Here is a 17944-nt window from a genome sequence, read left to right on the forward strand (position 1 = left end):
GATGAGCGTTTTGGAGACCCAAAACGAGTGTATATATAGGCTACTTTTTAAATGAGCGTAATATAGGCTACTTTTTTATTAGTTATGATGTTTTTAAAATTAAAAACCATGAGAACGTCATAAGTTAACCTCAGACAACTATATATATATATATATATATATATATATATATATATATATATATATATATATGATCCTGATCTGGTGACTATTTTTCTATTTTTTCTCTTTGTGATATAATTTGACCACCGCTCTGCTCAGAACCTCCAAGAGCTCCTCACTACTAGCAGGTATTTGAATTGGAGAGTCGTCAAGCACTGCAAAGACGCTAAATACATGCACCTATTCAGAGCTGGACAACTGTAGCACCGAAGCCGCGCCCCCTGGGCGGAAGAAACCGCAGCGCGGGCTCCCGAACACAGAAGCAGCGCGAGACATGCCAGGTAAAAGGCAGAGACAGAGCTGGTCCGTGTCTAACCCGTCTGACACATCTATTCTTTTTGCGAATCCCGCGACACAAGCTACCTCAAAGAGCGCCCGGCGGGATCGCAGCACTCTAGAGGCAAAGCCTACAAAGCTCGCCGGCCGAGTCCCTACTAAAGTGCTCTGTTCCGCTGCGGTACTCCAAGGCCAGCGTGCACCTTTAATTAAATATCACCGTACACTCATTTAAACCCATGTCGTCATCTGAAGTGATACGCTCCATTAGACCTCCCTTTTATTAAAGCTACCGATTCCTTTATCATGGCCTTCCAATTAGGTCGTTTTGGTATAAATATTTTGTAAACTGCTTAGAATATTAGGCCACACCAGTGGGCTGCTTACTTCACTACATGCTCCCTACAATATATATATTTTTAAATATTATGCAATCAGTGGAGTAACTTCAGTTGCATGTGTTACGAGAGCTCGAGAGCTGAATGAGCTGCTGTTCTCCTAAATAAACAAGACACATCAAATGTGTATTCCCACTCGAGATGTAGCTAACGAGAGTAACGTTAGGGAGAAACACACTTTTAGTAACGCTGTTCGCTCGCCATAGCGTGTCTCTCTTAGTGTGTCAGTAAGGGTTGCAAACTAATATGAAAACAAAAAAGTCTGAACTCAGACACAAACACAGATATGACAAAGACAATGTTACACACACAGCGCTTGCTAAAGAGACCACGGAAAGCTGGGGGCGTGTGTTTACCGGGATGATTTATAGTTTCCGGGTCTATGACGTCACCCGTCTATGACGTTCCGTCTCTCTATTGGACTGATTTACATACGCGCTTCAGGGTGAAGGGACCTTTTATATTTTAAAATATATTATTTATTATTATTTAATCAAATTAACGGAGTTTTGGTAAGGAAATTCTTTCAAAAAAAAAGAAACATCTTACTTTTAAACGACAGTGCAACTCAATTATGATACCTAGATACCCATTCAATCCATATTCATAGACTATTGTATGTGTCCATGGTAGAGCTGTATTAAAATGGTGGATGCTGTTTAAAAATACACATATATTATTCAGTAGCCTAGCTATAAATACTGATAAATAATGCAATGCAAATAAAAAGTAATTCTGAAAATAAAAAATCCACAGTATTTTTAAGCTACACTGTGTAACTTTTTTAGTTCATTCTTAGCTAAAACACTTAGTTCTTTCAAAAAATATATGTGCTCATTAATGTATATTTACTTCTTTCAAGTAATAAAGTATTCTCGTAAGTTTATAATATGCCATTGAAAATACATACGGGTGAGGGGTTCGAATGCCGGTCGCCATGTTGCCCCTCCATCTTGAAAGTACATTAGCCAAAGAGGGACATACCCGTAAATTCAAGCTTCGCCTTTTGCGTTTTAAGACTCGATGGCACCGTGTTGAATGTGAAGAGGGGGATTGCCATGTTAATCTTGGACTAAATCGGCCACCGTAGGAGTTCAAACGAAATCGGAATTGAGAGGAACAGAAACTAATATTCCTTGGCTGGTCATATACCTTTTCACCGCTAGATGGGGGAAAATATCACACAGTGTAGCTTTAACTAATATCTGCATTTTTATGCACATTAACTAATCACTTTGTTTGCTAAAGGCAAACGCCATTGAATAAGCTAACACTTTATTTTGATTGCCCACTTTAGACATTCTACTAACTGTTAGTAACTTTATAACTACATGTCAATTAGCAGTCATTAGAGTATTAGTAGACTGTGAAAAATATCTGCTAACACTTTATTTTGATGCTCCCCAACAAACAAGTAACTTTGCAAGCATGTGTCAACTGATTCTACTAACTAGAACCCTATAACCTTAGCCTAGAAATCTAGACGCACCCTAGTGGCAGCCAATTTAATCTGCGAGTGTCGTCTAGCAACTCTCAATACCCTTCTGAGCTGTAATCGCCAAACTCTGGTCGGGCCAATCACATCGTGTATAGAGTCGGTGGGCGGGGCATCATCATAATGATGACGGCCGAGTTGCGTTTGCGTGCTTCTAGTAAACACAGAAACTGGCGAACGGTGGTCTTTCGAATCAGCTTTGACCGCGACTCTGGAAGACTTGGAGTTAAGCTTTTCTCTGAGAAAAGAACAAAGAACGGCACTGAAGTCATTTTTAAAAAGGGAAGATGTGTTCGGAGTTTAGCTGACCGGATACGGCGAATGTTTAATCTATCAACAAGCTCTGCTTCACCTTCGTTGCTCTGGTTGGTTGTAGCGCTATCCTATCGCGTGCAGAGGGAGTTATGAAAGACAATCGTTTATCCCGCCCCTCGGACTGTGCTGTCAATGGTGAGTTTCCAGACCAAACATACTGATGTGGGTCCGGCTTGTCAGGCTACTATAACCTAACAGTCTACCATAGACTAATAACACACTAATGAGATTTAGTTGCCATGTAATTGCAAAGCTACTTATAGTTAGAAAAGTGTGAACAGTGGAACATCAAAATAACTGCCTCCCATGTATGTGATGGTGCTCTTGCCTATGATTTATGTTCACTTATGAGAATCTGTGACGATTAGGATGCTGCCTAAGTAGGACACAAGGCATCTCACTAGGTTTTGGAACACAGCTAGAGTGTGAGAAGTAGTATAAGGAGAGAGAGATGGAGGGAGGGATGTGGCAAAAAGAGGTAAAGCTGGAACAGCAAAAAGAGAAACTGAGGGAAAAGTGGGAGACAGCGGTGCTGGAGGGGGGGTTTCTGAAGTATCCAGCACATGAAAGTTGCGGCTGTGGGTAAATCTGGAAAAACGACTGCAAAACTGCTGAACTCCGCCGTACGGCCTGCCAAAAGTGAGGGAAGCCGCAAAGGGAGAATAGGAGGGGAGAAGAAGAGAGGAGAGGAGCGTGTGGGGGATGAGTATACGGCTCTTGCATGCGTGTACCTCAGAGGGAATAAGATCAGTGCGGTTTGGAGAGGTTAAGCGGCAGAACATGCTCGCACATTAAGAGCCATCAGATTCCCGGTCTAGAGAGAGGGGAGCACCGCCGTTTAGAACAGAGCCCAGAGCGAAAAACAATATCTCGGCAAATTGGCCCAACCTCTTTCATCCTCAGCCAACGGCAAAATGTTTGGAGATCCTGTGCTTCTCTCTCCATTTCTCTCCTCATGATGAAAAAGGGATGCTCGAACCTCAAGCCACACTGAAGGAAAGCTGTGAAATGCCAATGTGTGTTATTCATCTCATATTTTATATATACTATACGTCCCATCTTTTCCCTGGAAAAAAGTAAGGGATTACTCTTGATTTTGCTGTCATTTAATTACAGTTACTTCTGACATAATTGCATTAAATTCTCTATAGAACAATAGTGGATTTTACATAAAAATGTATTTCAAACATTCTTGATCAGTTCAAGAAGAATTTATGACAATTTTATATTGTTTATTTAAAAGATTTAAAAGTGCTTATCCTTATATTCTTTAACTAGTCGAGGTTGATATGGGATTTAGAAAGTAATTAGTAACAAGTAATCCAATACTTTTCTCAGAAAGAGTAATTAGTATAGTAATCAAATTACACTGTTGAAGATGCTATGAGTAGCTTGCAATAGTAGCTTACCCAACATAATTTTCCAATGAGAAATATATATATGTATGTATATATATATATATGTATATATGAAAAGTCTGCTGTTTATGAACATGTGTCAATGTGGCATGTGTGAGTCTGCTTCGGCTGTAACCGTGTGAGTAAACGAGCATCCGTCTATGTGCATGTGAGAGGTGCTGGGCATTGGAAAAGCAGCACATGCACGAGCAGTCCATGTGGGTGGGCAAACATATGCGGCTGGTAGGATTAGGAAGTGGTAAGCCACATCTTTTTATTACAGAAATGTCTCTCTAATATCTCTCCCTCGCACCAGGCTGTCGCCTCCCAGACTTGCTTACTTGGTCGTCTCCCTGAAAAGACTCCCAACCCAGAGTCTTTTATAATTAGCGTCAAAACCGACACCAGATATGTTTTACACACAAACCTCAGGATTTTTTTGGCCTGACCCAAGCGGACACACACCGTAATAAGGTGATCTGTTCCGCTGCGGTACTCCAAGGCCAGCGTGCACCTTTAATTAAATATCACCTTACACTCATTTAAACCCATGTCGTCATCTGAAGTGGTACGCTCCATTAGACCTCACTTTTATTGAAGCTACCACTTCCTTTATCATGGCTTTCCAATTAGGTCGTTTTGGTATAAATATATTGTGAAGTTCTTAGAATACTACACTAGTGAGCTGCTTACTGCACAGTAGGCTATGCACTACATGCTCCCTACAATATTTTTTAAATAGGATGCAATCAGTGGAGTAACTAGTTACAAGTAACAACAGTGTTACGTAATTAATTTACAAAATGAAAGGGTGTCACTTTATTTTACAGTGCATATTGCACATCCTGAAAATGCATGAGGACATTCCAAAGGGTCTCTGTTTTAATAGTTAGCACTGCCCTGTCAGCCCCTACTGGCAGATGCTCGTATGGGTCCAAAAACCAAAATAAATAAATAACATTATGTTTAGGCTGTTTAGTTTCATTGTGTTTTGGTTATGTTTTCCCTGTTCTGGGTTGTGTCCAAAATCACATGCTCTCTTGAGTAGGTACTTATTTTGAATAAGTAATTACTTCACAATCACTAAAAAGTACATATATAGTATGAATGTAATCTGGACGTACTACTTTCTCCATGTTGTCATTATCACGTGACCTACCAGTTTCAGTTGCGTCGCTTCACTGCAATTCATAAATGCCCTCATCTGGCCTCATGGGATACTAAAGTGTCCATCTAGTTAGTACCGCACCTTTTCTGTTTTCCCTTGATTACTTCCTAGTGTATATATAAGCCTTCAGCTCATTCAGTTCTTTGTCCAGTATCGTTTGCGTTTAAGTGGTTGTGTTTCTCAGTGGTTCTCCTGTGTTCTTACTTAGACTGTGTAATAAAGACCTTCTGTTTATCCTTCAATGTCGTACGCTCACTACAGCCACTCTAACCCTGACAATTGCCTAACAATATTTGTGCTGAGTAATGTTAAAAAACAGTACAGATGGTATGGTAATAGCATGCTGTTTTTTTTTTTTTGCCTAAGACTTAAAGGCATAGTTCACCCAAAAAAATGTCACCCTCATAGTTCCAAACCTTTATGATTTTGTTCTGACATAATCAAGATATTTTACCAATGTAAACTGTTTGGTTACCAACATTCTTCCAAATATCTTATTTTGAGATCAGTTCTGCAGAAGAAAGAAAGTCATACTGATTTGGAACGACATGACATGAGTAAATCATCACATACTTTTAATTTTTAGTTGAACTATCCCTTTAACACTTTCCTGCACAAGTTTCACTCTTTAATATTATGCGTGACGTGACATTTGGAGGGTAAGGGTGTACAGTCGTGCTGTGTTGAGGGTTTTCACCTGGCAGTGGTAGATGTACTCTGGTGTGGTCTTCTTGAATTTCATATTCCACACCAAAGCAACACCGTCTGGCTCATGAGGAGCGTCTTCATTGTTGTTGTAGGAGGCCACCAAGAGCTCAGGGTACTGGAAATATGGAAATATGATGAGAAGATAGTGAGGGCAAGAGAAAGATGTGAGAGAGAGAGATGAGAATGATAAAGCTGACTGAGAGACATAGCAAGGGAAGATTCTCCCTTTTAAATGAACAGGTGTTGACATAGAGGGAGAGGTCAGAGAGGGAGGTCAGTCTACCTGAGGGGACCAGTCCAGACAGGTGATGACCCGATGCTTTGACCAGTGCTCATCATAGAACAGACGATTGAGAGAGAGACTGGAGCCGCCCTGCAGATCTCTGAGAGGGGGAGAAACTCAGAACGTGAGCTCTGGACTTTTAATACACACATAAACCATTTCATATATATATATGGTAACACTTTAGTTTAGGGTCCAATTCTCACTATTAACTAGTTGCTTGTGAGCATGCATAGTACTAGGGTATTGGCTGTTTATTAGTACTTATAAAGCACATATTAATGCCTTATTCTGCACAATCATATTATACATCCCTTAATCCTACCCAATACCTAAACTTAACAACTACATTACTAACTATTAATAAGCAGTAATTATAGTTTAATTGTAGTTCTTTTTTTAAATATAAATATAAAAATAAGATTAAAAAATGTTATATATATATATATATATTATATATATATTATATATATATATATATATATATATATAATTGTTTTGTCTATTTATATAAAACAATATATAAATGTAAAATAAGACAAAAAAGTTCATAAAAATGTGTGTTTACCCATAGAAAGGACCAAAATGAGAGCTTGTTAATAGATTACATCATTATGCAAGAATTTCTTTGAAGAACAATGCATACACACACACACACACACACACACACACACACACACACACACACACACACACACACACACACACACACACACACACACACACACACACACACACACACACACACACACTTTAGCTCATTGGGGACTTCTATTGTTTTCATATTATCCTAATTATAAATACTACAGACTAACAATAATCTTACCTAATTTTTGCTGTTGAAAATACACTAAATGTGATAATTCCAAATTTCCAATAGGTTTTGATGACAGAATATGAAACACTGGAGCATCCTACACATCCATTGCTTAAAAAAATATACATTTGCATAATATGCTAATCTGAATGTGTCCAGCAGTTTATGGTTTTTGAATGGTTTTGTTTCCATTTAGTGAAGATTCATTTGGATGTAAATGTTGTTCACCATCTCACATAAACGGAAATATTTTAAATATATATATAACAATCAAGTTTGTTTTAATATAAAATTACTATATAACATAAGTAATGCAATCATTTATAATTTATGATTGTTGTTAAACCATTTTTTAGATAATAAAACTAATTAAAAAAAACTATAATATAATATAAAGCAATTATGTTTATAAAAAATAAACATAAATAATCATGTTTCTGTGTCACCACGCAGCAGCACATCCTCACCCCTCTTTATCCTCCAGGTCACGTCCGCTGTAGTCGAAGAAGATGTTGGAGTCCTCAGCTAAAGCTCTCTCCATCACACGAATGCTGCGGTCAAAGAAGATGAGGAACTCCTCCGAGTGCAGAACCTGCTGTTTCTCTTCCTCCGTCAGCTCCCGCGGGTGGCCTGACACACACACACACACACACACACACACACACACACACACACACACACACACACACACACACACACACGAGACAAAACACAACAAAATCAAGACGTAAACACAGCTGGCGAGTAAATAAACACAGAACAGGCCATATGTTTTAATACACAAACACACAAGAGCACATGTCACGACCACAACGATGGGCTACGTGTTTATACCTACTACTTACATACAACAACACTAACAAACGGATCTAACCACAGACAAAATCATGGCGGTTCAGCATAATGATGAGCAGTAACTGTAAAAAACTGAACCTAAACAAACTCGCCCGCATTCTTTTTCCTGACTCCCAACAGGCTTTGAAGGTAGTTAAGCCAATTAGAAGGGAGATATGGGCGTAAAAAACAACAAACAAACAACTAAATGAATAAGCAAATACATTAGCAAACACACACACCGCTCTTAGTACATCTTTCCATAATGACAACACGCCCAGTTTTTCTCCTCCTTTTTTGATGTTATTGCGTTTCTCCATTTTCTCCCAGACTATTAGGGGCCCGTTCCTTTGATCCGAGCCCACTTGATTTGCGTGCCTTTTTTGATGACTCATAAGGAAGACAAAAGCGTGATCAAAGTCAGCGTGGAGTCAAAGCCCTCGTGTGCTTTCACAGTCTGCCTCTGTCCGGCCTCCCTCTAGTTATTTACCCTGTACACTTGCACAAAGAATGCACTCTCCACTCGCTTTGAAGTCCACTTGCTGGGGTCTAGTGACATTAAAGTTCGATCAGGCCTGACCCAGAATGCCGCGACCCGATAAGCCCAACCCCCGGCCAGCGAGAATGCCATCTGATACGGCTGCGGGTCACACGCGAGTGGCCACTCCACGCTCTGCTGATCCTGTTTGGTGACTTTGGGAATTTGACGTGTGGGAGGCCCAAACACCAACTAGGAAAATCAGCACAGGTAGGGACAAAGGTGATTTGTACAGTAGTGAAACTCATAGCTTTAAAGACGACCAGTTTTTTACCAGTCATGCTCTTTTACAAACTCTTGATTTATGTTTTTGGGTCTACTAAAAAAAGTTTTTCATTCTTAAATGTTCAAAAACACATTCTTTTTCACAAATTCTCCAAGAGCTCCTCTCTTCCCAGTCTGTCAGTAACGCTCGGTTTAGTTCCTGTCTCTATGTAGCCCCGCCTTCTGAAAAGCACAATGTGCTCTGATTGGTCAACTGAACCAGTGTTGTGATTGGTCAACCGCTTTGAGCGTGTTTTGGAAATATCCGGCCCCATACTATAACGGTGAGTACACAGTACTAACTAACTCAACCAGACCATGCATATATTTTTGCATATATTTAGACGTGTTCGTTCCTGGAAGAAAACTCAAGACTACAATGGAGTGAAACGTTTCAGGGAATTCAGAAACATAGTTCACAACATGATATAGAGAATAAGTGACTCCTGCTGGAGTGACTTTGCAACTTTGCAAACCTTTTTCATGCTCAAACAGCAGCATTACACACATAAAGAAGTTGAAAATGTAAAAAAAAAGCATGACAGGTCTTCTTTAAAGGTGTACTGTGTAAAATGTAGCGGCATCTAGTTGTGAGGTTGTTAATTACAACCGAATTGTGGATTCACCCCTCCCTTTCGAAGCACACAGAGAAGCTACGGTGGCCGACACAGGACAAAGATGCCGTCATTTGAGAAAGCAGAGAGCAGGTAGTGCTCTGTAGAGAAGTTTGTCTCTTTAGGGCTCCTGTAGAAACATGGCAGTGCAAAATGGCTATTTCACTGTAAGTGGACCCGCGGTGTGAATGGAGATAGATATGACTCATTCTAAGGCAATAAAAACATTACGGTTCATTATGAAAGGTCTTTATGCACCACTGAAAACAGTCATGCATATTATAGTGCATTTCTGTCAATAGATCCTCATAAATATTACACACTGCACCTTTAAATGACCATTGTGGGAATCTTTTATCACTGTAAATAAGTTAAATCGCACATAATGTAATTGTAAGGTACACACATTACTTCACTGGCGGAAGGTTTTACATCGTATGGCTTGCATAACAGCATAAGCTGTAAATCACATGGCGAATTATTAGAGGCGCTACGTCATGTTAATAAACCCCTCAATGTCATGTCACTCCACCCATGGCTCATTAACCGCTAACAGGATGCATTTCCCTTTGAAACATCAAAAGAAGGCGACAATAAAATCCCAGCTATGCCAACACAGAAGGAATTGCCCTTGTGGAACAGCCAAACTTAATGTCATTTTAGTCTGTCTGGGTAATTTATCTACAAATCTGTTACGCTTTCTATTGGCACTTATGGAACATGTGTGCAGAACATGCGTCTGAACGTCAGGCTTTAGTGTAAAGAGACGTCTCTCTCACTGAGTCTGAACTGAGCAGATGTTGTTCCTTGTAACATCCGACATACAGAAGTCAAATGTGCTAAATTTGGGCCAGGTGGAGTGTAGGGAACACGTTTTTTAACAGAGCACAGGCTTTTGTTAAACTTCCCAAACACATTTATTATCACTTTTTTAAATGTACAATTGTTTTTACAACAGACTAACCTTAACACAAAAAAAAGTTCTAAAAACGCTTAATTTAGTATTGTTTTTATAATATAATATAATATAATATAATATAATATAATATAATATAATATAATATAATATAATATAAGTAAGGGATAATCCACGGCTAGCCATGCATTAAAGGATTTTAATGCACGACGTAGAGGCGAAGAACCTCTAGGTTCAAAACCATTCAAAAAACCTTTAACTTGGTTATTTGCCAAGTTAAAAACAAATTAAAGCTGTTACTGATGTTTACAGTGTCATTTTTTAACAGACGGGTTAAAATGACGGTTATTTTCTTAAGTTATGGCTCGTTAGTTCTAACATTCGTGTCAGCTTTAAATAAAGTAGAGCCATCAAAATGTTTTTATATTATATAACATAGTAATCCATTAGTTATGTCATGTTGTTGCGTTAGGGCATAAAAGCAAATAAAATATAAATAATAAAAAATATAATAAAATATAAAATGCATTAGGGAATAAAAGCAAATAATATTTAAACAAGAAAAAATATAATATAATATAATATTTGTAATAGTTTAACATGAATTGTGTCAATGTGTGCTGATGCTTTAAAAATAAAACCAAAGGTTCAAAAACAAAAATATAAAAGTGTGGTTAGCAATGCAAAAGGGGTAAACAGCGGCTGATTTGATGATGAAAAAGCATCATGGTTCGGACCCATAATATGAACTCAGTCTAGCTGGGGCAGAGGGAAAGGGAACACTCGAACTCGTGTTTGGACCAGGCATTTGAATCAAGTGTGAAAGCACGGTTAGCAGATGCACTCAGACCCACTCTTACCTTCTTTTGTTTCCTTGCTTTCTTCCTCCTCCTGCAGGTCAGTTTCTGGGCCAGCTTTGGGTTCTGTGACCTCTTCATCCTCCTCTTCATCTTCTGAAAAGACACACAAAAGGTCACATTGAGTTTCTGTTCTATGACACCTGCCAAAGCTCCACAGCCTCCCTGTGACCCACCGCGAGACCCATAATAATAGCTTACAGATCTTCTGTGTCTGATATATGGACTCTCTGAGTGATAGACTTCCACTCACAATCCGACTCTTTACTAATCAGATGCGCTCAACTCAACGTTTTTTTTTTTTTGGATCAACATGGCCTGTTGTTTTTTGGATTTGATAGGGATTTGCACAGCTGCTTTTTCACAACCGTGAGCTCCAGAGAAACAACATTCAGTTAAAAAGAAACTTCCCTCAGGTCCCTAAGAGCATGTGCGCCACACGTGTGTGTGCGTTTGTGTAGGTTTATGAATCCTGAGGTCTGCTGTTGAAGAGAGGCACAGATACCCCACAGGAAGCGGAGCTGGTGAGTGGCGTGGCCTCTTTCTGCACTCGATCAACCTCCCAAAACCCCCCGACCGCCTGCCCCTGGGCTCCCCAGGCCCTGAAGTCTCACCCCTTAATTAACCTAGTCACCCCAGTCAAAGACCCCAGCCTAGTGCTACGCGCTCTCAGCCACCTGCTACGCCGTTCGTACCCCTCCTCGGCCCTGAAGATCTGGGCATGTGTTCCTAACCTTGCCCCGCGCCTACAGATGGCGAGAAGGATGACGCTTAACACCCTCAGAGGCACCTGTAGATGGGGCACACACACAGTCACGCTAGCATACACACAGAGCTCTGTGGGATTGTTTTCTTGTTGAACCCCAGTGGCAGAGGTTAATTATCCGGGGTCGGGCTGACAGTGGGTGCCCAGTCTGCCGGAGGAAGTGATCCCATCATGCCAGACGCGTTGCTGCTGACTCTCAACACCAGTGTATTTGTGTTCACACCAGTCAGGGAGGAGTCAAGGGCCTGGAGGCGCGTCAACGATGATTCAAGCTTTACAAGAATGCAGGCGCTAACATTGTTGTGCATTATGCTGTAGTATGACAGATTTGCTGCCTTTGTTTATTTATTGGTGTTTAATCTCAAACAATAATGTTTTTGGTCACACTTTAGATTAGGGTCCAATTCTATTAACTATTAACTTTTGCCTCAATAAACTCCTAATTATTATTGCATTTGTTAAATTTGAGTATTGGGGTGTATTGAGGGATGTAGAATATGGTCATGCAGAATAAGGCATAAGTACTATTGCTTTATAGGTACTAATAAACAGCCATTATCCTAGTAATATGCATGCTAATAAGCAACTGGTCAATAGTGAGAATTGGACCCTAAACAAAGTGTTTGTTCCCGCTATATATATTTATATATTTACCCAATGGGTTCTGACTGATATAAAATATCTATTTTAAATAAATGCTGTTCTTTTAAACATTGTATTAGAAAATCTTGAAAAAACGTTTTGCAACACTGATAATATTGGGAAATGTTTTTTGTAGCAAACCAGAATGATTTCTGAAAGATCACGTGACACTGAAGGCTGGAGTAATGATGCTGAAAATTCAAATCTGACCACAGAAATAAATTATATTTTTAAAATGTATTACAACAGCTACTTTAAATGACAACAGTATTTCAAAATATTACTATTTTTACTGTATTTCTGAAAATACTTTAATAAATAAATAAAAAATTAGCTATGCATGCTGTAGCATTAGGGCATAAATACAGTAGCCTAGAAATCTAGACGCACCCTAGCGGCAGCAAATCTAATCTGCTCACGAGTGTCGTCTAGCAACTCTCAATACCCTTCTGAGCTGTAATCGCCTAACTCTTGCCAGGCCAATCACATCGTGTATAGAGTCAGTGGGCGGGGCCATAATGACGACGGCTGAGTTGCGTTTGCGCGCTTCTAGTAAACACAGAAACTGGCGAACGGCGGTCTTTTGAATCAGCTTTGACCGCGACTCTGGAAGACTTGGAGTTAAGCTTTTCTCTGAGAAAAGAACAAAGAACGGCACTGAAGTCATTCTTAAAAAGGGAAGATGTGTTCGGGGTTTAGCTGACCGGATACGGCGAATGTTTAATCTGTCAACGAGCTCTGCTTCACCTTCATTGCTCTGGTTGGTTGTAGCACTATCCTATCGCGTGCAGAGGGAGTTATGAAAGACAACCGTTTATCCCGCCCCTCGGATTGAGCTGTCAATGGTGAGTTACCAGACCAAACATCTTGATGTGGGTCTGGCTTGTCAGGCTTTAAATACAGTGTTTTTTAATAAGAAAATACAATAAATGTTTATTATTGCAGTATTATTGGATAGTTTATGAAAAATTGTTTAAAACTATTCAAATTTTGTAAAATGTATTTTTTTCTTCCTCTTTTTTTTGTCCACTGTAAAAAAATAATATATAAAAAAGAATTATATATTAAATATAATATATATTTTTTTCAAAGTTGTAAATAAAACAGACAATTAGAATGTTTTACAAAATACAGTTTCGGTCGTTCTATTTCAAATTTCATGTTTAATTCAAATCAGCATTCTCCCCATAAAGTGATCGAGCAGACCAAACTGTAAGTCACAGAGACTTGAAATTTTGAGGGATGGTGGTACGCATCTCGTCTACAACATCTCCAATGCTCGTCCCAATCAGCCTGATGGTCTTGCTTCAGCGAGCAAAAGTACGTAATGGCTCATAACTCCTAAACCGTTCATTGCCGGATATAACATTCGCCAAAACGTTTGAAGTGGGCGTGGCCACTTTTACTAAAACAGCTATTCCTCTTGAACCGAACAACTGTAAATGGTGTTTTCAATCTATGATCTAGGGTGTTGTAGGCTTGAAAAATAAAACATTTGACCTTTTTAATGTGCTTAAAGGACTTAAAGCGCTTGAACCCAATTAATTGTTGCTTGCAACTATATTTATTCTGAAATTTACAAGCAATTTCTAAGTGAAAACTGTTTCTAAAATAAATCCAACGCCAACATTTTTTTCCGTCAGTAGGAACCTAAACTGTCTGGAAACCAAAATATCTTATTTTATGTTCTGCGTGCAGATTTTGAACGGCATACGGGTGAATAAATAATGACAGAATTTTGGGTGGACTATTCCTTTATAGAGAAGTCAATTCGAAACAAACACAAACATTTCTGTTCTTCATTTCCATCAGATAAATTTTGGCATCTACCTTGTCTAAGTGCACGGAAAACATAAATTCATCCTTAAAACATGTTTTTGCTTTTATTCCAATGTGCACCGAATGTATTGTATGTTGAATTCATAATAACGAAATTCTTTGTGGTAATACAGTATGTATTGTGATTTAAATCCATAGCATATGAGTATAAGCACTGAGACAATTGATTCCCCAGAGGCTGAATGTGGATCACTGATGTGAGCCGAGTCTGGCCTGGAGCAAGTGTGGTTTAGCTGCTGAATACGACTGAGCTCCTGAGCCAGAGACCAGCGGGGAAGAGAGGAGTCCTTAGACCCAGACAGGCAGCCAGCCAGCCCAGGCCGACCACAACAACATGGCCTTCTCTGGCCTTCTTTCTCTTTCTCCCTCTCTCATCTGTTTTTGCCCTGTGAGGAAGAAAGAGCCCTGCCATTCATTTTCAGTTTGTTCCTTCCCTCTGGGGCCTGTCAGAAAATAGCACAGGCAGAGAACGGGACACCTCTTGCATACCAGAAGACCCACATGCTAGACAGACTATGTCAGAAGGTTTTGGATCGGGATGTCCAAGTCTGGAGCAGGATGTGACCTGATATGACCAGGACTAGAGGAAACTTGTCCACACGAAGCCACCAGAAGTGTTGACCACACAGACGTGGGACAAAGCAACAACAGTCCTGATTCATGGTTGTGGTCTGAAGGTTCGCAATATATCAGCAGATCCCTGTGGCTTCCTGCCTAAAAGCGTGTTTTCGTGACACCCCATATCGCTCTGCAAAACATCAACACTGTGGGCCAAAACCAAGGGAACTTTCAAGCCAATTTGTAAATGAAATTATGCCCTAAAATCCATTTTTAATGCATCAGATCTTCCCATCCACATCAAAATGTTTATCTGTGCTTCCCATGAGGTGACGGCAGCCTCGTGTCATCAAGGGATCGGTTAGAAGACTTGAAAGTGAAGAAGAGAAGGAAAAATGAGAAGGCTTTAACACACTCTACCCTGGGGCTTAATACGGGTTCACTCAGTGGGAAGAAACATTAGGAACCATCTCCTCTGTTCACCAGGTTGATGAAAATCTGGACGTGCCCTGTAAGGTAATAACATCCCCCCCTCTATCTTACCTGCCTTCAATCTCCTCTCAGTTTCCTCAAGCTGCTCGGAGCAATTCAAATCCACCGCTTGTCAAGCTGCTCGTCGTAATGACCAACAGAGCAGCAGCGCTCAATCAAAACAGGACTTCCATCCTTAAAGCGACAAAACTTATCTCAGGGTGTAGGACTCGAGACACCCAAGCTAATTAACTGCTTAATTAGGCAACAGAAATTGCTATTTGTGCAACAGTTGGGTGCAGGGTATGGGAAAGATTAGTTCTGCTTATCACATATTAGAATCGCAGTGGAAACGCAAAAAGGTTTGATTCGTTATAGAGGGTGCGAGGGCGAATGCCTCTGAATGTGGTAAGGAGGATCTTAGCACTTCTCGCTGTTAAGACACTGCACGCGATATACCAGATGCAAATGGTTCACAGATGGACGTGGTCTTGGAAACATCAGTGTTGAAGGAGAGTTACAGCGCACTTGTCAGGCTCACGCTTGCGTTCAGTTTTCATGATGGTGAAGCATCTTAAACTGGTTTACCTTGAGATCAGTGATTCTCCTAGGCTAGTGTTTGTCAACATACATACATACACACACACACCGATCAAGTTATTCAGGTGAAGTGAATAACACTGATTATCTCTTCATCACGGCACCTGTTAGTGTGTGGGATATATTAGGCAGCAAGTGATAATTTTGTCCTCAAAGTTGATGTGTTAGAAGCAGGAAAAATGCGCAAGTGTAAGGATTTGAGCGAGTTTGGCAAGGGGCAAACTGTGATGGGTAGATGACTGGGTCAGAGCATCTCCAAAACTTCAGCTCTTGTGGGCTGTTCCCGGTCTGCAGTGGTCAGTATCTATCAAAAGTGCTCCAAGGAAGGAACAGTGGTGAACCGAAGACTCACTGATTCACGTGGGCTGGCCTGTGTGGTCTGATTACAGACGAGCTACAGTTGCTCAAATTGCTAATTACAAGAAGTTAATGCTGGTTCTGATGGAAAGGTGTCCGAACGTTCTGCTATACATGTGGATGTTACTTTGACACATACCACTTGTCTAAGCATTGTTGCAGACCATGTACACCCTTTCATGGAAACAGTATTTTCAGTAGGATAATGCGCCCTGCCACAAAGCAAAAATGGTTCAGGAATGGTTTGAGGAGCACAACAACGAGGTGTTGACTTGGCCTCCAAATTCCCCAGATCTCAATCCAAGCGAGCATCTGTGGGATGTGCTGAACAAACAAGTCCGATTCATGGAGGTCCCACCTCGCAACTTACAGAACTTTAGGGATCTGCTGCTAACATCTTGGTGCCAGATATCACAGCACACCATCATGGGTCTAGTGGAGTCCATGCCTCGATGGGTCAGGGCTGTTTTGCCTGTGACAACTTTTAAAGTTTGCTGAGAATCACTGTCCTAAGAGAAACATTTACAGTTCTATACAAATATATTTCTGTAGCACTTTTAATTCATCAAAAGTCATGATTAATCATATTATTTATGTCTTTGGAAAGCTGAACTAAAGTAGTCAAATCAGAGTAAATACACTTTATTTACTAAATATACCATTATTGCCACACAGACGTAGCCTGGATGCAAGCTGAACTCAGCCCCGCCCACAATTTTTTTAGGTCGGGCAGTTCGGTCTGGCCTTGCTTCATAGAGGAGTAATTATCCCCGAACAAAAACTGTTCGGACCAATGAAATCATCAGGAGGGGCTTTAGACGATGACGGACAGATGATCAACAGTAACGTAATCATGCACGTCATCAAAGGGGCTTGGATTATATTTGATCGAATCCTAAACGGAGAGCTTGTTTGTATATGCAATCACCTTCACTATTTCTCTCAGAAATGATGATCATGTTGGATAAATACTCAGTATCATTAAATTATTAATTTTTTTTACAACTCCGGCAAAGATCGTGTATTCCAGCCTGATTCCAGCATGCGTGCAGACAGGGTAGCCAAGTTTTTACAACAAAACCCGCTAACTACTAGCCCTAAACAATAGCTTCTCGGGGGGTTCTCCGGGGGAAAAATGGCGTTTGGGGTAAAATGTGTGTTATTTTGGCAAGGTTGCCTGCTAAAATTCACACTCATGGGTCTATATATCACATAATAGTCGCTTCAAACCGCGGACATATAGAAAAAATGCGGACTTGGCAACACAGTGCAGTTGAACTCTGTTGACAAATGACAATGCGTGGCTTCGTTGCTCTGATTGGTTGTAGGTCTATCCAATTGATGTCTTTCCTGGTTCGGTTGAAACACGCCTCATAATCACAGCCCAATGGAGCAGTTTCAGACTCATATTCTGACTAGAATTGAGTATGACCACGTCAGGCTAACACATAAGAGCTTTGAGCACCTCTATAAAAGGCAAATGGCATGGTATAAAGAAGTATGGTGGTGAAAAAAAAGCCGCCAAAAGCAGTCTAAGATGCCATCAATTAAACAGAAGAAGGATGCGCCTCAGCCTTTCATCCAGCATTTTATTGGACCAAGCTGCACTGCTCCAGGCCTCTGGATTGGGATATGGAGCTGATTAGACAATCAAAAAATCCCCTCATCT

The 17944-nt window shown here is 40.2% G+C and overlaps 1 protein-coding gene across 4 annotated transcripts in view; it reads right to left on the reverse strand.

The window, feature by feature from the left end:
• dync1i1a (dynein cytoplasmic 1 intermediate chain 1a) overlaps positions 1-17944 on the reverse strand; it is a 113284-nt gene that overhangs the window by 43710 nt on the left and 51630 nt on the right. For all 4 annotated transcript variants that reach the window (XM_067426589.1, XM_067426592.1, XM_067426590.1 and 1 more), the window contains 4 exons: positions 11046-11138; positions 7487-7649; positions 6203-6302; positions 5909-6034 (listed from right to left, as the gene is read on the reverse strand). In XM_067426589.1, coding sequence (XP_067282690.1) covers positions 5909-6034; positions 6203-6302; positions 7487-7649; positions 11046-11138 — 482 coding nt within the window. The remainder of the gene's footprint in view (positions 1-5908; positions 6035-6202; positions 6303-7486; positions 7650-11045; positions 11139-17944) is intronic.

Source organism: Pseudorasbora parva, chromosome 19, assembly GCF_024679245.1.
Source record: "Pseudorasbora parva isolate DD20220531a chromosome 19, ASM2467924v1, whole genome shotgun sequence".
NCBI classification, from domain to species: Eukaryota; Metazoa; Chordata; class Actinopteri; order Cypriniformes; family Gobionidae; genus Pseudorasbora; species Pseudorasbora parva.